General features: G+C 37.5%; 1 protein-coding gene across 3 annotated transcripts in view; it reads left to right on the forward strand.

Moving 5' to 3' along the window:
• Nucleotides 1-18,864, forward strand: part of THOC2 (THO complex subunit 2) — a 53,684-nt gene extending 34,820 nt beyond the window's left edge. Inside the window, exons 22-39 of one of the 3 annotated variants that reach the window (XM_084534180.1) lie at nt 32-196; nt 522-797; nt 1,685-1,826; nt 3,928-4,085; nt 5,442-5,570; nt 6,072-6,203; nt 6,283-6,467; nt 7,200-7,384; nt 7,657-7,759; nt 8,099-8,535; nt 9,379-9,437; nt 10,944-10,979; nt 14,100-14,237; nt 14,581-14,650; nt 14,731-14,888; nt 15,545-15,621; nt 15,733-15,780; nt 17,995-18,864. In XM_084534180.1, coding sequence (XP_084390306.1) covers nt 32-196; nt 522-797; nt 1,685-1,826; nt 3,928-4,085; nt 5,442-5,570; nt 6,072-6,203; nt 6,283-6,467; nt 7,200-7,384; nt 7,657-7,759; nt 8,099-8,535; nt 9,379-9,437; nt 10,944-10,979; nt 14,100-14,237; nt 14,581-14,650; nt 14,731-14,888; nt 15,545-15,621; nt 15,733-15,760 — 2,478 coding nt within the window. In that variant the 3' untranslated portion in view covers nt 15,761-15,780; nt 17,995-18,864. Of the gene's footprint in view, nt 1-31; nt 197-521; nt 798-1,684; nt 1,827-3,927; nt 4,086-5,441; nt 5,571-6,071; nt 6,204-6,282; nt 6,468-7,199; nt 7,385-7,656; nt 7,760-8,098; nt 8,536-9,378; nt 10,172-10,836; nt 10,980-14,099; nt 14,238-14,580; nt 14,651-14,730; nt 14,889-15,544; nt 15,622-15,732; nt 15,781-17,994 lie in introns of those variants that run through there. The other 2 variants (XR_014697444.1, XM_084534181.1) reach the window with 2 other exon arrangements.
• Nucleotides 18,865-25,795: the final 6,931 nt, after the last annotated feature.

A 25,795-nucleotide genomic window follows, 5' to 3' on the forward strand; every position in this document is an offset into this window, starting at 1 on the left:
AATCAAATTATTCTTTGTGTCTCTCACATAGTGCCATGACACCCTGGTACAATTTGGTGGGTTTCTAGCATCCAATCTAAGCACAGAGGATTACATTAAGCGAGTGCCTTCAATTGACGTTCTCTGTAATGAATTTCACACACCTCACGATGCTGCGTTTTTTCTCTCGAGACCTATGTATGCACACCATATTTCAGTAAGTAAAGTGCTTTTTAATTTGTCTGCTGTTAGGCTATTCTACATTTTATTACTATGTGTTAGGTTCCTGTGAAAGTTTGCTAAATAAAATATGCAGAAGCCTTATGAGGAATTATTTCTGTAAGAACAGATAAGGTGAAAGATGGTAACTTCACTGAAGAATGATAAATCCAGTAAAGGTCCAGTATGATATTCTTCACTTCTTTATGCACATAGATAAAATCTCTTATGTAAATCTTTCTTACATAGAAGAGCTTTTGTGAAGTTGAATGATTTTTGTGTACAGAGATTACAAATATTTACATTTTTGTTTCTATCCACAGTCCAAGTATGATGAACTAAAAAAAGCTGAAAAAGGAAATAAACAGCAGCACAAGGTTCACAAATACATTACATCATGTGAGCTGGTAATGGCACCTGTTCATGATGCTGTGATTTCTCTGCACCTTCCCAAGGTCTGGGATGATATCAGTCCTCAGTTCTATGCTACGTTCTGGTCTTTGACAATGTATGACCTTGCTGTCCCACATAGTAGCTATGACAGAGAAGTCAATAAACTTAAAGTCCAGATGAAAGCCATAGATGACAATCAGGAAATGGTATGTTTTGTACATTTTTATGCTTGTTTAACCTTGAAAGACTTTTTTCATGAAATGCTATATTGAGACTTTTTAATGACTAATCCCGTATATAAACAAAGAACAGTCTGTTTACTGATACTGTTTCCACCTTGGGTAGTGTTGGATATTAGTTTTTGTAGCAAATACAAAATTAAAAGTTATATAAAAGTTTCTGCATGCATGTGTCAGTGCTAAGGAGGAGGGTGTTATTTGCTTGTGATGGTACCATTATTGATTGTCTGCCAGCAGGGACAAAACTTTTCCTGGAACTGCACGTTATAATTTGTGATCTAAATTTTACTTTCTTCCACGGAGTAAGGTAGACTGCGTGGAGATGTGTGGGCTTTTTTTAAGATAAAAATCTCTGAAAAATCAACTACTGATTTGTAGTAAATGACAGGATATTGAAGTACCATATTGAGTTAAATCATTTAACTGTTGTTTCATCTATTTCATGTAAATAGATTTTTATGTTAAGCTTACCAAAGTGTAAACTTAATTCTGAGTAAGTTGGTCCATTTGGAGAGCTTTATTTTCACCTGACTCACCATTCTGATTTCTCAGTCATCTAATTTGACTCTTCCATATAATTTCCATTTAAAAACACACGAGTGGCTCGACTGAGTGAAAATTACTGGAAAAATCAGTCTTCTGGAAAACAATCATTGACACCTGTATATGTAGTTTAGGTGATCACTTTTGTCACTAGCTATCCAGTGTTCATAAATAAAATCAGGTGATTGTTAGAGCAGAACATTACTTAGTGAAACAGCTTTTTCACATTTTTTAGCACTACCAGGAATGTCATTGTTCTGTCTACAGCAAGTGTTAGTATAATATTAGATGAGTTTATTGATGTTTTATAGCCTCCAAATAAAAAGAAAAAAGAAAAAGAACGTTGCACAGCTCTTCAAGACAAGCTCCTTGAAGAGGAGAAGAAGCAGTTGGAGCATGTGCAAAGGGTTCTACAGAGACTGAAACTGGAGAAGGATAACTGGCTTCTGGCAAGTAAGTGTGTGTGGGGGACATGTGACACGTTCTGGATATTTTTGTAGTCAGCACTGCCCCTAGAACTGAAAGCTTAGCTTGCACTAGTACTCTAAATGTTGACTTTTAAAAGCTGATCTCTCTTTATGTTGAGGTCTGCCAGCAAGATAAACTTGTAGTTAGAATGTAGTATCTTTGTGTCCTTGCAAATGCTGAGTAGACGGTTTCAAGGAAGATATTTATTTCTTGCAATGTCAAGATGTCTTTTAATTTTGTGGTGGCTTAGAAAATATGAGCTGGACTGACTAGGTGTGATAGTATAGCTACAAGATGGTTTGCAGGTCAGTTTCTGCAGGTAGAATTCTACAGACTTAGTTGTATTGCAGGGAATAGGAATGTGAACTCCCAATGATTTGAGTTAACTAACTTTGAGTGCTGTGTTTAAGAACAATGTGTCACTATTTGCCCAACAATATATATCCTATTCCGATGACAAGATAAATATTGTGCCAGTCTACTGGCAACATCAGATAAAACACCACCTGAATGTTTCATAAGGAGGCAGAACAAACTTATTTCTCTGAGAGCACTTTGGTAATGTTTCTTAAGGATGAGGAAATTACTAGTATGATTAACCCCAAATGTTTTCTGGTCATTTTTCTTCTCTGGAGGAACTTTTTATTTTTAAGCAAAAATGGTTGTCTGTCTGTCCCAAGGAGCCCAAGGATCCAGTGGAAAAGTATTTTATTGTCTAACTCATGCCAGATACACCTAAGCGATATAATAAGGAACTGTTGACGGTTAAATCAAGAGAGATTCTTTTGTATAAATACTTAATGTAGTGGTACAGAGAACTAATCAGCTATGTAAAATTGCTAGTTGAAAAATTACTACCTGACTGTGGCTTGGTCTAGAGTTGACTGCTACATTTGTCGATTTAAGGAAGTACCCAAAAGCATGTAGAAAATGGCACATGTAGATACCGTGTATGTATATATAAACAGGTACTCTTAAAGCTAATGACTTCTGGGAGGGTAGATGTATACCTTATTGTTGGCTCTTGATTGCTCAAGATTCAGCTGCAAGTTGTTTTCTGAGATTAAGTGTGAGGATAGATAATTTATTTCAGTGTGGAAACTATTGAAAAAAGGTATTTGTAATTGTGCTATATGAGGAAATTGAACAATACATACGCTGTAGTACTATCACTTTTCTTATTGACATTTGAAATTGTGTTTGTTTCAAGACTGACTCTTGTAGACACGTCTGATACAGTGGTTACATCACTAACATTAATTTTGGCAGAATAACTAGACTTTTGTAGTTCTAATAATTAAACTAGCTATTCTGCTGTGGCTGCTTGCTTAACTTGCAGTTAGATTAAAATTTATAGCTCATAGAACAATCAATTGTGACTTGTGATTTTTATTGAAAAAGCATCAAAGGTACTAAAATTTAATAAAATCAACTTTTTGTTTAGTTCCATAAAAGCTGACAGTTCTTTCTGAACAAGCTTTATTCCATGAGCACCACAGAATTGAAGCACGTAATTTCTGGTTGTTAATGACTTTGGTTGTTATGATTTGTTACCAACATGCGAAAACTTTGTCACGGTGAGGGTGACGGAGCACTGGAACAGGCTGCCCAGGCAGGTTGTGGAGTCTCCTTCTCTGGAGATGCTCGAGGCCCATCTGGACACCTACCTGGACAGCCTGCTCTAAGGAACCTGCTTTGGCAGGGGGGTTGGACCTGATGATCTTTCGAGGTCCCTTAAAACTCCTTCAATTCTGTGATTCTGTGACTTTGGTGCTCTGCAGCCTGTGCAGGATCACAGCATAGTGACATCAGTTGCCCTTACAAAGATCATGACTACTCTTCCTCTGAAGGCATTCTTTTGCAGTCTTCAGTCTTCCATATGTTTATTTTCAGAAGATCTGCTGTAACAGCTTTTCTACCCTTTCACATGTTCATCAAACAGTTAAAACTTTTTTCTGAGTAGTGTTGAAGATGTAGATATTTAGAGAATATGGATGTGCAATACTGAATTTACTGGGAAGAGTAGTTGTGCTAACCCATTAATCTACTGTTTTTCTTCCTTTTTCTCTCAATTTCATTTTTGAAGAGTCTACCAAAAATGAGACTATCACAAAATTTTTGCAGTTATGTATATTTCCTCGCTGCATTTTTTCGGCAATCGATGCAGTTTATTGTGCTCACTTTGTAGAACTGGTGCATCAGCAAAAAACACCCAACTTCTCCACACTTCTCTGCTATGATAGAGTAAGTAGCTAGAACTTCGTGTATGTGTGTATATATATTTGTTATAAGTATATATTTTTGTTACAAGTATGAAAGACTAGAGTCCCACCTGTCTTCCAAAAGAGATCTCAACAAAATCTTTACTTTCATTTAATTCCAAAATCTATGTGAAAATCAGAAGTTTATCTTTGTGTTTCCTATTCTATAAACAAAGCTTTACTAGTGCTTCAGAAGATTTTCAATACATTTTGTTCCTGGTTTATCTTAACGAATCTAGACTTTCAGAGCAAAGTCATTAGTCAAACACGTTGCATACATTTTGCAGTCTTGCATTGATCTGCATTTCTACAGCCTTGTCCAACCTTCATGTTTGAGCTCTGTGGCCATGCTGTTGCAGCTTTATTAAGCTTGCCCCATGAAGTAGTATCCTTAAGAGCCTTCTGACAGACCCTCGTGACGGACATGGGAGTAATTTGTATCACTGCTGAAACATAGGAATACAATGCCATAGGGAGCACTTCTGATAGCCACAGTAGCCTGACTCTCTTGAGTCAAGCAGGATGTTCAGAGGAGGTACTTGTTCAGACATTTTTCACAGTTCATGTAGCCATTTCTTTTCACTTGTAGAGAAAAAAGGTGGTGAATTTAAATGGGTTAATCTTGCAGGATGCATTCAGCTCCAGTGGTACCAGCTGACTCTACTGTTTGCAGATATCAGAACCTTTCTGGCATTTTGTGCTGTTAAGAAGCCAGATAATTAAGCTAGTGCATCTGTGTATTTACAATAGATTGGACTATGAGCTTTGATTAAGAGGATTTCTGTGGGGCTGTATAGTAAAAGACTGGTGAAGATAACTTTTTTATATGAGTATTCAATTAAAAATTCTGTTTCTATTTGAGTTGAGACTTGAAGTTGGGATCAGCTCTGATGTCATGGGTCCAAAAGAGCATTCTTATTCTGCTTGTGTTCTGTGTGTTTATTTTTTGCCTGTTCAACTCAATTAACAGTTTGAAACCAACACAGTTCCATGTCAGTGAAGACACACTTTCCATGTGGAAAACTGTATCAGTAGCAGACGCATACAGAGCTTAAACTCTGGACTAAGTATAAAGGTCTAATAATTAATTAAAATCTTGGGGGGAAAAAAAATAGAATACTTGATAAGCATCTGTAGGCAAACCTACCTTTAATTTCTGAGTAGAACGTAATTTGGTTCAATCAAATAGCCATGGTTTCCAGATATTTCTGTAATATTTCTGTTATTTGACCTCCTTTATATTTAGGAAACAACAGTGGATTAAACGAGGGGAATTTGAATTTCTTGATGGTTCTTACTCCTTTGTAATTCAGTAACTTTTCATTGCTACTATTTGCAGGTTTTCTCTGATATTATATATACAGTAGCAAGTTGCACTGAAAATGAAGCTAGTAGATATGGCAGGTTTTTATGCTGTATGCTGGAGACTGTAACTAGATGGCACAGTGACAGAGTCATATATGAAAAGGTATGTAAAGTTACTAAAACGTTTTCACTTGTGAAAAGAGTTATATAACAATCACTTCTATAATTTGGCCCAATAAAAATGGATTTAGTGAAATCATTAACTTGCTTTAAAAACATTGAACAAAAAAACGTATTCTGATGGCCTCATGTAAGAACAGTTTCTGTAATTAATGTCACAAAGTTATTTTTGTATAGTGTCAAAAGTGAAGTTCCAACTTTCTCAAAGCCTGTCTTGAATTTAGGTAGCATATGGAAACCATCATAATATTTCTTACAAAAGCTAGTTAAAGTCCAAGTAACTCTTTCCCTTGCCTACAAGTAAAGCTTCAACATAAATAAGCTTTTTTAAAAAAAGTATGCAAGCCTTGTAAAAAGTTTCTTCACGTCTTTAGCGGAATCAATAATCAAGAGCTCCAGTTATATTAACTTCTGCAGAATTCCTCTTTTTATGCTTACTGGAAAAAATGTTTTAATTTTTATTTTGTCTCTTGTGCGCATGCAGGAATGCGGTAACTATCCAGGCTTCCTAACTATATTACGGGCAACTGGATTTGATGGTGGAAATAAAGCTGATCAATTGGATTATGAGAATTTTAGACACGTGGTACACAAATGGCACTATAAATTAACTAAGGTAAATAAGGATGCTGAAAATCTCATGGTTTTTGGAAGCTCTAACGAAAAATATTGATTACATTTAATTTGTCCTCTAGGCTTCTGTACACTGCCTTGAAACAGGTGAATATACACATATCAGAAACATCCTGATTGTGCTGACCAAAATCCTCCCATGGTATCCGAAAGTGTTGAACCTGGGCCAAGCCTTGGAAAGAAGAGTACATAAGATATGTCAGGAAGAGAAAGAGAAGAGACCCGATCTATATGCATTGGCTATGGGGTAACAACACCTTACTTTAAGAAAGTGGTTAGAAGTGGATCATGAAAGGCTTCTAAAGACTTGGAACTGTTACAGTCCTAACACATTTTGATTTTTACCTTATCACAGAAGATTTTGCTATCCTGCATCTCAGGGCTGGCAGTGTGAATGAGAACTCATTTCGTGCTGGATGATCACTAATTCCTTTACAAGACTCTAGTAAAACACGTATAATAGTAAAGATTTCCACTCACGAGAGCATAGTTTAATTGTAGAGAAATAATACAGCAGCAAGTAGATATAAGGGAGAGTAAAATGAAGAAAGTCAAGGGTTGTTGTTGCAAAACTGCATAGATTTTGGAAGTTTACACAATTTGGATGTGTTAAACTAAAATGCTTAATGATGGTTTTCATCTTTCTGTGATGAATACAGAATCATCCATGGATGCTTGAGGGACAGTTCAGGTTGCCCTTCTGGTGTTGTCAGTAGGCCATTTTTTGTGTGTTTGACAGCTGTGTGTGTGCATGTGTGGTGGTGATAGCAGCAAAGAGGGCTTGGAGGTAGGGCTTCTGTTGTGTGACGGTTTTTCATTCCTATTTTTATTTTTTTGAGCTGATTGATAAAGGGGAAAAACTGCGTATCAGTTAAGAAAAACAGAAATAACAGACGAACTGTTAGATTAAATCCTCATTTAAAATTCAACCCATATTTTGCTTTGTTTGTGCATATTTAACAATCTGTGCGACTTGCAGCTATTCTGGGCAGTTGAAAAGTAGGAAGCCTTTCATGATACCTGAAAACGAATTCCACCACAAAGACCCACCTGCCAGGAATGCTGTAGCTGCAACAGTACAAAATGGGCCAGGTGGTGCTGGTATGCCTACATCTCTCACAATAAACACAGCTAAACTGGAGGAAAGCACTACTGAAGAGACTGGTAAACAAACCTGATTTTTAGTAGAATTCCTTTGTTTGCAAACCTATTCTCTCAAAACTTGGCTTTTTAAAAATGAAAGAAAAAAATTATGTGATGCTAAATAGGGTCAATGTGTGTTCTTCGTTTGGTTGGAGGTTGGTTTTGCGGGGGAGTTTTGCATTTAATTACCTATTTTGGCTATTAGCTACATGGCTTTTGCATGAATATGCTTAGACACTTGTTTTATTCAGTTAGACGTATATTGTTGAAATAAAATTGTTCTCTTCAAACAGAAAAACTAAAGGAGAAGTCTCAGGGTGCTGTGAAAGTTATTAATAAAGCTGTCAACACTACACCAAAGATGACAACAAGCAATGGAAACAGTGCTTCTAATAGGTGAGAAATCCACTCCTTGATATTATCTGTCTTAAAATTCACAAACCTTTTCTTTCACGTACCATTTAACTTGTTTCCGTTTCTTCAAAGTTTAATAAATGATGATGATTTCTGCCAAAATATGTAGCTGTCCTGAGCTGATGCAATTGCTAAATGCATTCCATTTTAGTTTAATAAGGATAAACGAAGTAGTTATGCTTGCATGATGATTTTCTAATAGAGTGATAAAATAATGTGATTGACTGCTTTGGGTAATTCTATCAAATCATCAGGAGTAAAACTTGATGACAAAACAAAAGCTTTATATGTACCAATTGGTCTTTTTTATTTTTGATGCAGCAAAATTATTAAGGAGAAAGATGATAAAGAAAAAAGTGGGAAGGAAAAAGATAAAGAAAAAAAAGAAAAGATTACAGCAGCCACTCCAGAGACAAAGGCACTTGGGAAGGATGGGAAAGACAAACCTAAGGAAGAACGGGCGAACAAAGATGATAAAGCAAGAGAGATCAAGGAGAAAACACCCAAATCTGACAAGGAGAAGGAAAAAGCCAAGAAAGAAGAAAAAGCTTCGAAGGAAGAAAAATCCAAGACAGTTGTTACCACTGTTGAGTCAAAGTCAGCTGCAGAAAAGGAGAGAGAAAAGGAGCCATCCAGAGAAAAAGATGTAGTGAAGGATATGAAATCCAAGGAAATGACTAAAGGAGGAGAAAAGATTCCAGTAGCTGGGTCCTTGAAGTCTCCTGTTCCCCGATCAGAAACATCAGAATCTGAGAGGGGTGAGTCTGTTGGTATAACTTCTCATTTTCTAGAACAGTAAGGACATGTCATAGGAAAATCACTGAAAGCCGACACCTCACAGCCACCATGGTGAGAGAAAGTGCTAGCTATTATGTAGCCATGCTAGCAATGACTTGCAGACATCTTCAGTGCCTGAAGTACCTGTTAAGGATATCTCCAAAATGAGAACTGCATGAATGTGTGAAGTTTCCCTTCAGTGATTGTTGATTTTCATTAAGCCTATCAGTTTATAAGTGTTTTGTACTGACATTCATGATATTTTTGATACAATTCTAAATGGCCTTTTATTAAAATATATCTTATAACTATGACCTTAGAAATTTTGCATATATCCTGAAGAGTGTACTCAGGGTTTGATCTTAACTTCTGAACTGAAAAAAAGGGATGTAGAATGTTTCCCTCCTTAAGAAGGACTCAGTAAGCCTCTCTGGTTCTTTCATATATTAAGGATTAATAAGATAAATGTTGGTATTTTAAGTTCCTCATAAACAGAGGCTGATGTTGAGTTTTATAATTGTATTGCTTTAGGCAAACCAAGTACAGGAGGACTGGAATGCTTTCTATTTTGCTGAACTCTTCAGATAAAAACTTATGTAAAATTAAAAGCTTGATACGTAATTTTGTGGCAGTTTCTTCACATTTAACTTTTCCTGCAAGCTTGCATAACGAGGTCAAAGCATGCTGGTATCTCTAGATAGCTTAAGAAAAAACTACGCAGTTGAAAAGCTTGAATTCTAACTTAGATTTTGGTACTTCAGAGAGCCATATTATTAGTCTCCTTTTACATGTGTTTAAATAATGTTGTTCTCTTCTTTTCTCAGAACAAAAACGCCGCAAAGTTGATACCCATTCTTCTCCATCACATTCCTCAACAGTAAAGGTTAGTATAGCCTGAGGAAGGCAGCGCCTATGTTAGGCTCACAAGTTTGGGATGCCCATGTCCGACTTCCTTCAAGTTTTGTGCCAAGTATACACTGGAGCCACTGGAGGTTTTATATTGCATTAGAAAATGCATTCCTTTTCTTTATTGGCGGACTGTCTTTTTTCTATTAAAAAATATATTTTTAATTAACCAAAGTAAAGCTTCAAGGACCTAGCACAAATTTTGTAAATAGTGCTTGGAAATGGCAAGAGAATTTTTACACAGAAGTGCCTCACTGTTTTAAGCAGTCAGTTTTTTTGGAGTGCAATGGTAGCTACAAGCAAAAGAGTCTTTGCAGCAGAATGGAGCATATTTTTCTGCACTTCTATTGAAGAATCTCTAGCACTGAAGATTCCTGGATGATACGGGATGTACGATACCTCTGAATTCATCAGGCTTCTTGATGAGCATCTTACCGATATGTGCCTTCTAAGGAGGAGTCTTGAAAGGAGTTCCATTTTAAAGTCTCCTTGGTGATCAGTTCTCCTGTAGTTGTGTATAATCAGTGAGCATGCAGCTTCTGTTGTACCTTCCCTTCGAGGTTTGTTTATTTCCAATGGGTTCCCACCATGTTGAGCCCTGCAGTACGATAAAACCAGATGTGGCAACCAAGCCTACTACCCAGCAAAGAGAAACCCCAAGCATTCAAGCGCAGCACAATACCTTGGGCGTAGCCTACTTGAAGACTCAGGGTAGCCATTCCTTGCTCGATATTTGTTTTATTTCTAAACCATCTATGTTCATGGAATCTTTGAATTTGCAGTACGTTGAACATTTACAACTGTAAGTTACTAATACTTCATCAAGAGCACTGTGATGGATTATGTGGGCTTTTAAATTTCACCATCTTATCAACTTTAGAACAAGCTTTTTTTCTTTTTTTCCCCGAAGAGTACATCTTTTTCAATGTAAGAGTTACTTAAAAGACTTAGGCTAATTTTGGAGATCTCAAGTTGCTTTTATTAATTTTGAGGAAGCAGGTGACAGTGATAACTACTCAAAATGTAATTAGTTTTTCTTGCCTATTTTTATAAATGGGCAAGAAAAGTTGTTCTAGAGTAACTTCTGTTACATTTAACTGAATGTGGAGAATATGCAGGTTTAAAAACCTTCTAAGCCTATTTCAATTGTGGTTCAGCAGTATTAAAGCAGTAATTAAGACTTTTTTCTTAACATTTTGTCATGGTGGGAGAGTGTTTTTTCAGTGTTTTATGGAGAATTAGGTATAAATACATTTTGTAGTTCACATAAGAATTGGGTCTAGAGAGTAGATATGTCTTTTTTTCTTCCTTTTTAAGAAAATATTTTAGTTCATAGATTCATTTGGTGTCAAGTATTAACATGAGATTTATTCCAGAAGGAGTAGCTGTTTTTTGTTTCGAGGGTACGACCATGCTTCCCAAAGTTCCTCTGGTTTCTGAAAACTATTCCAGCTTACGTGTCATCTCCATTCATTTTCTACAGGACAACCTCAACGAACTCAAGGACTCTTCAGCAAAGGTTTGAACCTTTTAGACACCACCAAAGCTTACTTTCATGTTTTGTTGCATAGAAAACACAACCTTGATCTTGGGGCAAACCACATCTGAAAACTCAAATTTCGTTCCTGTAAATACTAGTATAGTAGTGGAGGGTATTTCTTCCAGTTTGCTATGTAGAACTTCTGTACGGGAGAGAAGGAGAGTTATTGTGTGAAAGCAACATTAAGAAAAATCCCTGAATTTAACATTCTTTCAATATTTTGAAGAGATTTTATTTCATAGCTGACAAGTTCTTCAGTTTTAGTTTGTAGAAAGGAATGAAAAAGAAGCACCACTGTCTTTTGGCTTCACTTAATTCCAAACAAGTAAGCAAGATTACACATCTGAATAGTCAGTTAAAACTGCAAAACAAAAATGTTGGCTATTTGGATATTCTGAACAGAACGTGTTTTCTGGTCCTCACTGATAATTGCACATTTATAGAACCCTCCTTATGATTAAGCCTTTTATTCCTCTCAAGAGGTAATAGAATAGTTAGAATAGTATTTCTTTTTTATCAGTATTAAAAAAAAAATATTTTAAACAAAAAATATTTGAGAAACAAAAAATATTTGAGAATTATCTGTGGAATAACAGTTGCAAGGTAAAAAGAGTACTGTTATGTTATGCTACTGTTATACTGTATTTCTAAGCATCATAGGCAACCTCTTAAATTATTATCATATCCGTTTGCTTCCTGTAAACACACTTCAGATTCGAAAACTTATGGGAACACATACTGAAAATGCTTTCAAGATTTGAATAATGTTTCAGAGTATTAAATTTTTAGGTAGATTCTGTAACTAATACGTTGCTTTTATTTTAAAACTCAACCACTTATGTAGTGACAGTAACAAATACTGTGAACTTGCCAATATATTGAGAGCTTTCTGCTGCTTCTTTTTGAACACATTTAATACATGTTTAATTTTATCTGGCTAATGGTTGGAAATGGATCAAATCTTCCATAGTTGCTGTTAAGACTTTAGCTTATGAAGTCAGTATCAGTATGTAAATAGCACAAATGCTTATCACTTGGAAAACGTTGAACACTTGAACTTTCTGGATAACATGTAGGTTTATCTAGAATTACATGTATTTACTTAATATATGTGATTCTAGATAATTTTAAATATAAAAATGTGATGGATTTATCAGTTCTGTATTATACACTGAACTAATGTTTTAGTTGTAGCTCCCTTTTATGAAACAAAGTGTTCAGAGCACTTTGTGTTTTAATTCAAAATAGCTCTGATTTTTATAACCAGTACTTGCTAGCTTTTTAAAATTGAATCTTTCCAGTGCCATCTGTACCTGTTTATATGAGGAGTCCACGTAGGAGGCATCCTCGGATTCTTAGATTTTAAAGTTGATGAAATTATAGTGTCTATAGATTAAATATATCATTGTATATTTATAACTTTAAAATTAGAAAAAAATTGACATTTGTTTTGAACTCGCACTTCTTGACTATGTTCCCCATATGTGGTGTAGGACAAGTGTTCTTTACTGCCACATACATGTCTGGGGGAAAGGATGTGATACTCAAAAGCTTGTAAGATTTCAGAGTTCTGCTAACTCTCAGTGGAAGCTGAAGTCAAGTGCCATTATGTACTTATAGGCTTTCTTTATTCCTATTTTTGCCTGACTTTTTGGGAGGCAGACCTTAAAGCGTTGTCTTACATTGCAGGTTATAAAATAAACGCTGCCAGACTTGAGTTAGGTTTGTGTTATTCTTGTTTTGGCCTTCGCCCAAGTTATACAACGCATGGCAGTGCCCCAGATTTGATGTGGTTTCAGCTAACAGCATTTTTAGAAGCAAACTGATAAAGCTTGACAAGCCAAATACATGTTTTTGTTGTAAGGAGAGGTGGAGGGAGTAAAATTTTCCAAAACTCTGCATTGGAACAGTAGAAGAGCAGTGGAATCTGACCTGAACAGCCGTATGAATGTAAGAAGCAGAATAGGAGGAAAGATGAGTGTTTACTTACATGGAAAGTATCTGTGATAGACAGCTAAGTGGGGCTGCTTAGAGAAAACGTATTTGCCAAGTTATGTTAAAAGGTGAAAGCAGACCAGGGAGCAAGGATAAATTTGTGGAATAAACGTGGTGGGGAGGTGACAGGTAAAAAAAAAAAAAAAAGTAAGGGGAAAGAACACAGAAAGGGATACTGAAGGCTCAGTCACTGGCATAGAAAGGTGATAACATTCCAGTAAGTGATAAAAGGAAAAAGGATGCAACATTGGTGGTGTGCTTTTTACCAAAACTTAAGGTTACTGGTCTGAGGTTACTCATTTATCAGAACTGTAGAAGGACAGGATTAACTTAAAAGAACAAAATTATTTGAAATTGTGTGTTTTGGTTAGTTCTAATGGATTCTAGAGTGTTCAACTGATGCTACTGTGCTTCTTTTAAAGATGCTACTGTGATTTTTACTCTTCTCTATGTCCCCCCTATTGCCTCACTAAGTTAATGTTACTATTAACATTACTACTTTGAATATTTATATATTTTACAGTTTGTTAAAATTGGTTAGAAGAGAGTGCAGTAACAATCTAGAACACATTACAGAGCTAACATAAAGAATTTTGTGTTCAGCTGCTTTTATCATTGGAAGTTTAAGGTGGAGTTTTGTATTACTTTAGCTGAAAAACATCATTCAAAGTTGTTGTAAATACTTTCTGGTTTAAGTTTATTCTTGAAAAATGAATTAGAACCTGTCTAAGAAACTGACTCCATTCATTCATTCCAGGCAGAATTGCAAGTGCTAAGTCAGTCCATGAATCTGCATATCCTGTATCAGCAGTACTGCTGATTTGTTTTGATGTATCAAACAATACTGGTAAACAACTTCGTGTCTATATAATATGTGTTCCAGTTAAGTGAAAGGTTTCTTGAATTTTCAGTGCTGAGAAAACAAAGCTGTAAATTAAATTACATATGACTGATTTGAAAGTGTCTTCAATCACTTCTCTAATCAAAGTATTAAGTTTTGCTCTTTGAGCTATGAGTTATGTTAAAGTAAGACTTTGCATTCCTATGCATCTAGGAATATATATATATATATTAATATTTGGTGATATTGCCTTAATTTAACAGCACTACATTAACCACACTACTCCAACACTGTCCAAGAGTAAAGAGAGAGAAGTGGACAAGAAAGATTTGGACAAATCAAGGGAAAGATCCAGAGAGAGAGAGAAGAAAGAGGAAAAGGACAGGAAAGACCGAAAAAGGGTTGGTGAAACTTCTATGAACTAGTATAGAAAAAGTTGATATATACTTGGAAAGCTTACTTATTTGGAGTTCTTGCGGTAATAATCAGTGGTATAGCCTGCGCAAGTAGAAGTGGTCCATATTAGGGTTGTTTTCTTTTTCATTACATTTTCAAAGGTCGACTTAGAGTAATGCATTCAAAACTTTTTCCCTTCAAAACTTATCTCAAGGTAGCTTAAACAAGCTGAAATAACTCCATTACTTTTTAACTATTCAAAAAATAGTACTTCAAAATAACACTATTAGCTGGTGCCTACTTTAGGAGTATGCATTAATCTACTAATATCTGTGTATTTGGTGCCAGGATCATTCAAACAGTGACCGAGAGGTACCACAGGATTCAACTAAACGACGCAAAGAGGAAAATGGGACAAGTACGTATTCTGTTTTGCGTTTGTATGTGTATTAAGCTTTTTTATTTGTTGTGAATTAAAACTTTTTGTTGTGTTTTTAGCTGGTTCTTCAAAACATAGCAAAAGTGAAAGTCCTTCTGATTCTCCTCGCTCAAATGAAAAAGAGAAGGAGAAAAGCAAATCAAAATCTTCAGGAAAGGAAAAAGGTGATTCAATCAAAGCAGAAAAGATGGAGAAGAGCTCCTCTGGTAGCAAAAAGGTAAAACAAGCCACTATCATTTAGATTATTTGGTGGTGGTGGTTGTTGCTTGTTTGATTTTGGATTTTTTTATTCTTCATTTTTTGTTGGTTTCAATGGAATAAGCTCATTCTTGTTACTCCATTATAATGCTGTTTTATGGCCTAATAAAATACAGTGTAAATACGTAGGAAAATGCTTCTGGAATTTCTGGTGCCTTTTGGCTCTAAATATTTCAGTGGTCGCTCCTGATGGGATAAATTAGGGGAATAGTTTTTGATATTAGCCAGGAAAATTCAGAAATTGCTAGAGTATCCAAAACCTAAAGTGCATTTTCAGACTGGTTTGGTGAGCAACTATGTAAAAGCAAGTCTCGTTTAAATATAAACTAGTTTGCTTGTATTTGTGTTGTCAAGTACATGTATTAAGGCTTTATGAAATCAGGTAAGTATGTAGTCATCATACTTATATTAAATAATAGTTCCTAGTTGTAACTCTTCAGTGATAGAGATTATCATTGAGCTGTAAGACAGTTAAGTAAATCTCAAATCAGAGGCTGACTATTGTCGTTCTGACTGGTGATTTTTTTAACCTATGTGACTAACTTAATGCTTTTAGTCAGACTGTCTAGTGTATATTCTAAACTACTTCCCATTTGTTTGGTTTTTTTTTTTAAGGAATCAAGACATGATAAAGAAAAAACAGAAAAGAAAGAAAAACGAGAGAGTGCTGGAGGGAAGGAAGAAAAGAAACAATATCCTTTTATATATCAAAGTTACAGGAAGGATACAGAAAAGTAGCTTCCTTTTTATTATATGTAATTATAAATATATATATGTATATTTTTCCTTAATCCTGAATTTACTCATAAATCGTCAGACAAGCACAGATAATGAAGAATGTTCTAGTCAAGGTAAAAAAAAAAAATAAAAAAATAAAGGTTTACCATGTTTGACTTGATAGCTCCTGAGGCTCCTATTGATTGGTAAAGGATATACACACAAAACAGCCAGTGTGTGAAAGGGCTGAAACTACAGTTTTTAAAAAGTCTGTCCTAGAGAAATACCTAAATAGCTTTCCCTATCAGTGTAGAGATTGAATAGATGCTCAAACTCATTTGGCCCCCCAAAAAAGGGGTTAGGTGGGATGGGGTGGTTGACAGTGTTGGGTGCAGTTGCATGTTTGGCACTTTTTCCAAGACCATTTGCCATACAAAAACAAGCATGAATCACTGTGATCCCGGTAGTCTTGCTAGTCTGCTTCTTGATTAAGAAGATCTTGGCCTAATGTGTTGGAAACTTAATTTTTTTATTCTTTCATTCTTTCATTTTATCTATATGGAAAGCAATAACTATTAAACCAAATCGCTATATAGTATAGTAAGTCAGTTCTTCATCTCCACTTAATCTTTGTTATTTGATCAGAACTGAGGAAGAATAACATTTTTACTTATTTGGGGAGTGAAGTGCCTCACTGAATTTAAAATTAGTTCACTTCTAATCTTTCTGCATAGACCAGTGGGTTACCAGTGTGTTTATGTTGGGTAAATCTGAAAATAATTACTATTCAAAACTATGGATATGGCTTCTGTTTCCAATTGGTCCAAGTGCTTTATAATTTGTATTTGTTCTCTATTTAGAAGTGATGAATTGTTTCTACTTCATTTGTCCTTGTGTCTCCTTTGAATACTCAAGAACCTACAAACAAAATTTTACCCAAATTTTTAATTCACTTGCGTATCTTTTGCTATTTGCTTTCTCAGAGTAATATTGTTCTGATTAAAGAACAACATATAAGGCAGAGATTTTTCTTATTAAACAACCTTTTTGTATTTAAAAAGTAAGCTGGCGAGATCTCTTGAGGGGGGGTGAAATACAGGAACAGGTTGCTCAGAGAGGAATGGGGTTGTCAGCTTGGAGGGTATTCAAAACCTGAATGATGAGGTCCCCTGCAGGAGAAGTACAGCTGTGCTTTGCTTGGGTCTTAAAAAAATAATGCTACAACAAACAAAACCCCAAATCAAAACAGTTCAGAGCAGAAGCTGTGCAAGGATGGCAAATGAATTTTGTTTTAGACATGGAAATATAATGTTGCAGGAAAGCTGCTTTCTCTTCTCCACTATGCAGCTTTAGTAGGGTAAGAACCTTCCTGAAATCTTCTGATTGTCTAGAAGTGTCTTCTGAACTTGGCTCCACAGTTGGATTGTTGCCTCAAAGAGGGATTGGAGGGATAGATTATTTGGAGAAAGGATCTTGATCATTTGACATTCCTTTGCCACTGAAGCCCAAGGCAAATGTGTGGAGGAATTTTGTGTAACAAAGTTTGTACCGATACCTTACACTCTTTGGAGGGGATCTCAGACATAGTCATTTTCTTTAAATGTTATTTTCTGTTGCTGTATTTATTAAAAAAAAAAAAAAAGTGGGGGGGAGTGCTTCTTGGCAGATGAAGCTCGTTACTGAGGACTTGCAGCTTCTTCAATAGAAACGTGAAGTTTTATCTTGTCCAGCAGTTCAGTGTAAAGGGAGGATTGTAGTTGCTTAAAAGCTCAAGTGTTTTTTTAAGTATTCGTGACTTAAACAAATGCTTAGGTGAATGCAATTGCACATGGAAATTCATGTCAAGCATGCAGTGGGCTAGCCTGGAGCATCTGGTAGAAAATACTGACAATACCCTGTAATTTGTATAGTGAAGTATGGAGAAAAAACTCTTTGTAGCAACATGGTTATGGAATCTAATCTCCTGCTCCTGTTTGTTAAGTCTCTTAATATTCTGCCTCATGTACAACATCTGATAAACTGCATTTATTTTGTCTAATTTAGATACAGTAACATTTTGAGGAGGTTGTACTTCTAAAACAGTTTTCACCTTGACAGATGACTACTTGTTTCTTATTCGTCTTTAAATTAGTATTTACACTGTATTCAGTATTTACAATGCAATGCTTATATTAACATAGTCCTTCTTATGGAATAAACTGGAATCAGGAAATAAGTGACTGAAAATAATGGAACTGAAAGTTCCATTTTCTCCCTCATTCTTTGAATTGTGAATGGAACAAAATGTGAGATGGGTATTCATTTAAACAGCATCTAACTCCAATTCTGTTATTTTCACTTCATTGCAGGTGAGCTTAAAATGGCAAGACATCCAGCTGTGACCAGAAATGTATTTTCCAGAGTATAGATTGCACAGAAATTTGTGAATGAAGAGGACCCATCTGCATCTCCTTAAATTATTCAGTTCTCTGCTTTATTACCCCATGCTGAAGATTTAATTGTTGAGTTGTACATTACTGTATTTTAACTTGTTGCTTAGTTTCTTACACATTTATTTTCAGTACCTGGCTGAAAGTGTTACCTATTCCATATTTTAGCACAATGTGCTGCAAACAAACAGTTGCCATAGTGCAAATGAGGTTTCATGTGTACAGAGTTCCACTTTAGGTTGTCTAAAATACTGCCTGAGTTTAGTAATTCTTTCGATCTGAAATGCATTCTTTTAGATGTTTGAAAACCACAAATAAACAGTTATTGAACCTTTTTGAATTTACCTCATTTAAATTCAGTTTTTATTTATTACTTGGCCTGTTTTTTAATATCAGTGACTAAAACAAATGAACCAAGTGGGAGCACTGTTTTCATGCAATGCTTAGGAATTATTTGTATATTATGTGTACAACGTTGACTTGTTTAAAAAGAAACAAAGAATGAACCCTATCCCCTCCATCTCAACCTAAACCTGTGCTCAGTTGTCCCTTGCCACACCTTTTGTTTGTTATGCTCTTTTTAGATTAATTGGAAATGCTCTATTCAAAACTGAAATAAATTAAATTTCAATTACAGCTACAGGAGCTTTTTATCGCTGAACTTTAGTCTGAAAAGTTTCACAATGACATTTTTAAAAAAAAGAAAAAATTAAAATTTTTTTATCTGCTGAATTCTACCAGTGTAACCTTTTTTCTAAATAAACAATAGTTTTCTCAATGGGTCGTAAATCATTGTGTGTGTGTGGTTGCTTTATTACTTTATGTACTCCTACAAAAATTTGATACTGGAGTTGGAATTGTGGGAGGGTATTTTCTGCCTTAGCTTGCAAGTCTTCTGTACTTGCTGGCTGATCATGTTGAAAGAGTTAATTATATAGTATGTCAACAAGCCAAGCATGTCTGCCTACTGTAAAATGACAAATGTGTTGAGCTTCCTGAAAGCGTTGCAGAAGGCTAAGATTTGCTTTTGTGCCTTCAGTCAAGTTTGTATCACTCTCTCGAGATGTTTGTCTGTGATCCAAAGCTCACTAAAATCTCTGGTGCTATTGTATTCTTTTCTAGGTTTCCTGATCTAGTCAAAGTATACTGGCTTTAATATGTCTTAGTTTAGTTTCAGCAGTTTAATTTAATACCCAACAAAAAAAAGGGGGGGGGGGGGAAATGTTGCCTGACTTCCTACATAGCATGGTAGGTCACTTTGATACTGCAAGATTTTCACCTGGGTAAGAACCTTCATGTCTGGAAGTCTTCAACTTTGCATTCGTAACTAATTTTTTGTTCTCTGAGGCTGTGGATTTTTCTTAAGTAAAAATGATCAATAGCTTGTTTAAACTAGGAAAATGTGGATTGCAAGATAAATATCAATTTGTATTATTTGGAGAAGAGATAATTCCAATGTCTTTCCTGAACGCATTGCTCACTATTTAAAGTTTAAAAAGGTGTAACTGGAAGCTGAACTTTTTTGCCCTGGGCACAGCAGTTTAAATACCCGACGAATGTGTATTCACTGACAAGCAGGACCTGCTGTCATAGCTAGATTCTTGGTAAATTTTGGAGGTGGTGCATCCATTTTACTTATTTTTACAGCAGATTCACTCATGGGACTGACTGAAACTGAATGCACTTCTGTTTGCAGAAGCACTGTGATGCAGCTTTCTGTATACCCTAGCAAAGTTCTTTGCTTCTGTAGTCAGTAGCTATGGTAGAACAAGATGTGCTGTACTCTGCTCACCGTTTCACCTTTTGGTGACACTTAAATATCAAGTCAGTTGAACTGGAATACCACACTGCATGAAGTAGTTCCTCTTCAGCCTTTATGCTTACTGTATCTTCTGTCTCTTTTTAAAATTCTGCTTCTCATCCATTTCGTAAGGATCTGCTGCTGTCTTTTCAAAGTTTTTGCAATAAAAAGGTGTTGGGCGTGAAGGAGATCTGCTGTTAGTGGGAGATACTCAACAAGACTGAAATATTAGCAGGACCATGAAACATGACAGTCTTTGTTCTCACGTAACTTCAGAATATGAGTGGAAGCATCATGAGCTATCACAGTTGCTGCGCAGAGGATGGAGTGAATTTTTCACCTATTTTTAAAAGGCTCATTTAAATTTTAGTAGTTATTTTTAGAAGATATAGCTATGCCAGTTTAAGACCACTTCCTTAGAGGAGGTCTTGGAAACTAAGTAGGTTGTAAGATTTAAGTGTTATAAAGAGGTGATCTTGACAAGACCGAAATTCCTCATGAGTACAACTTCCTCTGGGCCTGATACATCCTCTTGACAATTGTATCAATTGTATTGGCAGTCCTTTATGGATTTCATAAGGAGTGTCTCCTTGTTTTTGATATCTAACAAAAGGGTAAGGATGGTCACATTTTTTAAGGTTACAGATTTGGACTGACGAGCAGAAGATGTATTTGTGGGACTGCTGTGATTTGTATTACTGCCAGCCATGCTCCATATCGATTTCTGCCTTAATTCTGCTTACCTTTGCTAAGCAGTGTGTTTATGGCAGCAATGATTCTCGTAACTGCTTCTGTTGGCCCTGTCCTCTGACAAAGAGGTTCCTTGATGCTTATTACTGAAAGTGATACAAAACAACTGAAGTTAATGCAGGGAAATGAATCCTTGCTGAACACCCTAGGAACACAGTTTGCTCACAGGAAGTGTATACAAGTCAACTCTATCAGAGTAAACTACTTTTTAATGATCTGTCTGAGAGCCATGCTTAATAGAATTAAATGCTCAATACTCTGTGACCTGTTATATTAAAAGCTCATAAGGAATTATGAATGATATTAACTTGCAATTCTAAATGATTAAAGTTTTTTTCCTGTAAACTGTGGTCAACTGCAATTGTTCTGTATGTGGCATGTCACACCTGTAGTGTTTTTTTTCCTGCCCTGCTCTCCACCTTGTCCAAAAAAATCATATGAAGCTAGGTGAAAGAGTATTTAGAGCTCTAATTTCTGAGACACTACTTGTTCAAGGAACTACATTGGGAACTACATCGGATTGTGTTTGATTACAGACAGGATTGTCTGTGTGCCTTCAATGGCAGACCAAGTGGATGCAGGAGGTTTGTGTTACCTTGAGAGGCCAAGTTTCTGTGAAGTTCTGTCAGGGTGGTTCAGAATTTGCTTACACTGACAATTTGAAAGTAGTAAGAGATGTAAGGCATGTACTGTGCTAAAATAATACTATGTTTTACAGCATTGAGGCCAGTAAAACTACCTTGTGAGTTAGTTGCTTTAACTGGTGAGCAACTATTGCTGATCATTCCCCTCATTCTGACAGGATCCTGCATGTGCAGGCCTTGATTGTCGGTGGCCATTATGCTATGAAATACTTTCAGCAAATCATTAGTGTAACCTATTTTTCCCTTTCCTGAACCAAAGCATGCATTAACTTGTCTGAAGAGTGATTGCTATTGTTTTGTGTTTCACATATTGAAGCTCCATCAGAAGGACAAAGGGACAGGCAAGCCTTCCCTTTTGTGCAGCTGGCCCAAGCCACAGTGCCAGGTGGGCTGCAAGCTCCTGTGCTGCTGTTGTGCTTCAGGCTCATCGCACAGCAGCAGTCACTGCTCCTGACCTTTTAAAACAGGAAGAACATTTGCTTTTTCTCCTTTAGTTCACAAAATGTGACACATGTTGGGGGAAAATATTACACTGGCAACATTAAAGACTGTTAAAATAGCTGCAAAATAGTAATTTTCCCCTTCTAGACTTTTTTTCCTTTTCAGTTTAAGTGTCTGTGCCCAAGTGCTGAACCTGGGTGATTTCAGTGGTGATGGGGAGCTGGGATTTCCAGGCTGGAGTGCCTGCTGCTGTTGATACAAAAGCAGATAGGAGTGAGAGGAGACTGAGTGTGCACCTGCTTCAAACCACTGCTTTGCAAGGAGTTGTAACCTAGACATATATTTTTTTTTAATTGCAAAAGAAGATTTTGGCCTACAGGCACTGTCCACAAAGAAAATTGTTTTATTCCTGAGAGTGCATAGAAATGCTTCTTGCATTGATTTAACATTAAGAAAAACAAACCTATAGCTAATAGAATTTTTGCTGACTGCAATGCTAAAAACCAGACCTTCTTGCAACAAATATTAATACTATTAAACCCAGGAGCTTACTTCTCTTTTAAATATTGCTTTGTTGTTTTTTGTTTGTTTTCAGTATAATCCATAGAACTTGAATCAAATGTGGTGCATCACTGGTGTTCTGTGAAGGTCAGTTTGTGTCTTCAGTCACCTGGGATGTGGGACAGGCAGGTGGCATCTTTGTGGCTCTACTTGAAAGCAAAGATTAAGAAATTGCAGTGCTTATAGACATCATCAGTTAAAACTTAGTGGTTAGAATTGTCCTTACTAACTAGAGGTTATTTCCAAATGAATCGGAAAGGCTATGAATCCTTGTCCCTTGTGCACAGAAGACACAAGCACATGGGAAAGGGAACCAGGTAAGGATTACTGGGCTAATTAGAGGTGAGGAGTTATTAAAAAAGAGAGTAACAGAGCTAAATAGGCACTTTTAATTGACTCATTAGGGTGATACGAAATGAAATACTTCCATTGCTGTCACTCCACTCCTTGGGATGTGCACAAATGCAAACAGGGTCAGGATTTGGCCTGCTGGTTGTGTAAATTACACCAGCTGGGGATGTACCAGCTGCTGTGGGGAGCTTGTTGCACAGAAATGGGATTAAGGCTATGAAGAGAGGTGACGCCAGGCTCTGAGTGTACTGTGGTCTTCAGGAAAAACAGGAGGCTGCCTGTCAACTCAGGCACTTAAAGATGAATTGGAACAGTTATTTATACTTCAAGCAGCCATGTTTATCTTGCCACCTCTGGTACATTCTGACAGCAGTGGCAGTGAAGGCTGTGGGACAACAACACTGAACCTGCCCTTGGGTGCTGAGTACAACAGGACAGCAGCACCTAAAAGGGATGGGAACCACTGCGCACCTGAGTGGCGCACCCTACACTGTAGCTAGAGAAAACCTGAGGAAAAAGTTGTTAAAGCCCAGTTTCAGTGTGGCAGGTCTGATGTAATATTCTAATTGCACTGTGCAATCCACGGTGTCTGTGAGAGGTCACAGCTTCAGCTACTTTATAATAAGCCATTTTGCTGAAGATGGCAAACTTCCCTTGTTTAAAGGGCAGGAGAATATTAAATAAATACCATTTATATTTACTTGTCTCAGCTCATTAATTTTGTAGGTTTTTGGTAATTAGCCTGCTCAGCCCATATTTGGAATTCAAAACCAATATTTGCTGAAGAGCTTTGCATGACATTAAAATACAATCCCAGCATTTACACAACACTCACCTCGCCCTTCCAGCTTCAGCCCTGGTCTGTGTGTTGTTGAGGCAGGGTGGGTGCAGTGACTTGGTGGAAGGGTGCTGAGAGCTTGATCAGGACAGCTCCTCCTGCCCTAAGACCTCACTCTCCAGGGAGCTGGGTGAGGAACCCCAGCTCCTTTGGGGGCTACCTGGCCTTGTGAGTGGTGCTTCCCAGCCTGGGTGGCCACTGAATGTCAGTGTTGCTCCAAACAACTGCAGTGACCAAGTGCAGGCAAAGCCTCTCAGCTTCCTCAGTGTTTTGTGATGTGGTGGCAGGGACCTGGCCACTGTCCCTCACTTGTGCTTGGGGCCTTGAATCCAAACCTGTCACTGCTGGTGAGCAGAGAGCAGGCAATGGCTGTGTAATCAAATCCTTGCTTTGTATCATACATTTTTCTACTGTTTACAGCATACCAAGCATTTCTGTGTGCTTGTTAATTGGTCAGTTACTTTATTTATATGCTGAACATTACCTACTGTACCAGTCATTACCAGCACTGTGTCTGGGGTTTGCATCACATGTTTAAAAGTTTTATGTGCCCTACCTGGGCCTGCTTTTGAGGCCACAGGTGCAAGTGCCAGCCTCAGTGAACATCTAGCCTTGTGCAGCCCTCACTGCCCCCTGCTGTGTCTTCTGTTTTCTGGGCCTTTCTTAAAGCTTTTTCTCTTTGGCCTTTTTTTGGTTAGCACTGCTGACTTCAGCTCCTCACTCCTGTGAGGAAACCAGAATGAGGTAAAACCTGACCCTGCAGCAAAGCAAATGTCAGTTGTTCCCTGGGGCAGGCCTGGTGCCACAGCTCAGCTGTCTCATGGCACAGCTGTATTTCCAGCCTCAGCAGTTGCTACAACTTGGCCTTGGGTAACTGTGTGTGTCCCCACTGCCGCAGCCCCTTACCTCAGCTGGCAGCCACGCTCCCTGCACCTCAGGTTTCCTGCCCTGGCCCCTTTACCCCTCCAGGCCTAACTTCAGAAATGGCTGCACAGCTAGGCCACGGGCTCCAAGTTCATCGTGTCATCCTGAAATTCTGCACTCTAGTGGTGTTTAATGAAAATGCAGTGTTGGTGTTGGATTTTGGATGTTGGAGGGGTCCCACTGTGGTGTGTGTCACCAGTGCACGGCAAAATGCGGCTGCAGCCACCGCCAGGCCGGGTGTGGTAGCGGCTGTGGGTGATTTTTCCCCTGTAGTGGTTGTGGCTGTGCCATGTTCTCAATTAATAGTGCTTTGAAATTTATAGTATCTATGAAAATATTATCTCTGTACTTAAATTCCTTAGTTTAATTGAAAAGATCTATCATTACCCAGAGCTTGTTTATGTATTGCTGCCTGCAAAACAGACTCAATTTTCCAGACTGAGATGATGAATATGAATACCAAATAATTTATGTAATTTTATTTTAATAACCATGCATTATTATTATTTTAATAAACACAAACAATAACTTAAAAAAAAACAAGTTGTAGTGCTCTGCACCCACCCCCGGCAAGGCAGCTGTGCACCTCTATAGCACTGTGGGGTTTGTAGTGCTCAGGCCTAGCAGAGGGGTGCTGGAGGAATGTGGTGTGGCCATTATACAGGCTGGGGCACCAGCCTGCCCCCACCCCAGGCTCCATCCCCACTGCTGCACGTTGACCATGCAGTGCGCGGAGGGGCTCAGTCTGTGTCTCATCTACAAGTGCTACATCCCCAGCATACAAGTTACATGAATTAGGTGTGGATTTTTTTTTGGTCCCGTCTCCCTTGCCCCGAGCTTACTAGCTCTGAAGCAGCACTACCCACATGGGATGTTGGGATGTGCCTCGATTTTTTTTTTCCCCCCTTTCCTTCGCCTGCCACTCCCAGCCATCCCCATGGGTTTTTTTGCTCAACCTCAAGGCTGAGCCATGTGGGAGCTGTTGGGGACTCTGATGGAGCCCCCCCCAGCAGCATCACCCTGGGGCTGCTGCAGGGAACACAGGCTGGTTGGTGCCACTGTTGGTTTGGTTCATCACTGCTGCCCCTTCCCGTGCTCCCACCCTCCATGCCTGCTGCCTGTTGCACCCTGCCAGAATGACACCAAGAAAAAACAGCTTGTTTTTAGGGTGCCAACCTCCACATTCTTATTTCCCAGAAGCATCGTGCCCCAAAGCTTTTCCCCAAACAAAATAATTGTTGGTCCTGAATAAAAAGAGACAGACTTGCCTGGCCAGTGGTGCCCATAGGCAGGCAGCAGCTCTCCTTGGGGGAAAACATCAGCCAGCTCTTTCTTTTCTTTACAGTTTTATTTACAAAATGTATTAAAACTCTTTGTACAACACCTCATTAAAATGAGGCTCAGTAATTG

The sequence above is a fragment of the Aythya ferina genome (assembly GCF_964211825.1).
Source record: "Aythya ferina genome assembly, chromosome: 13".
NCBI classification, from domain to species: Eukaryota; Metazoa; Chordata; class Aves; order Anseriformes; family Anatidae; genus Aythya; species Aythya ferina.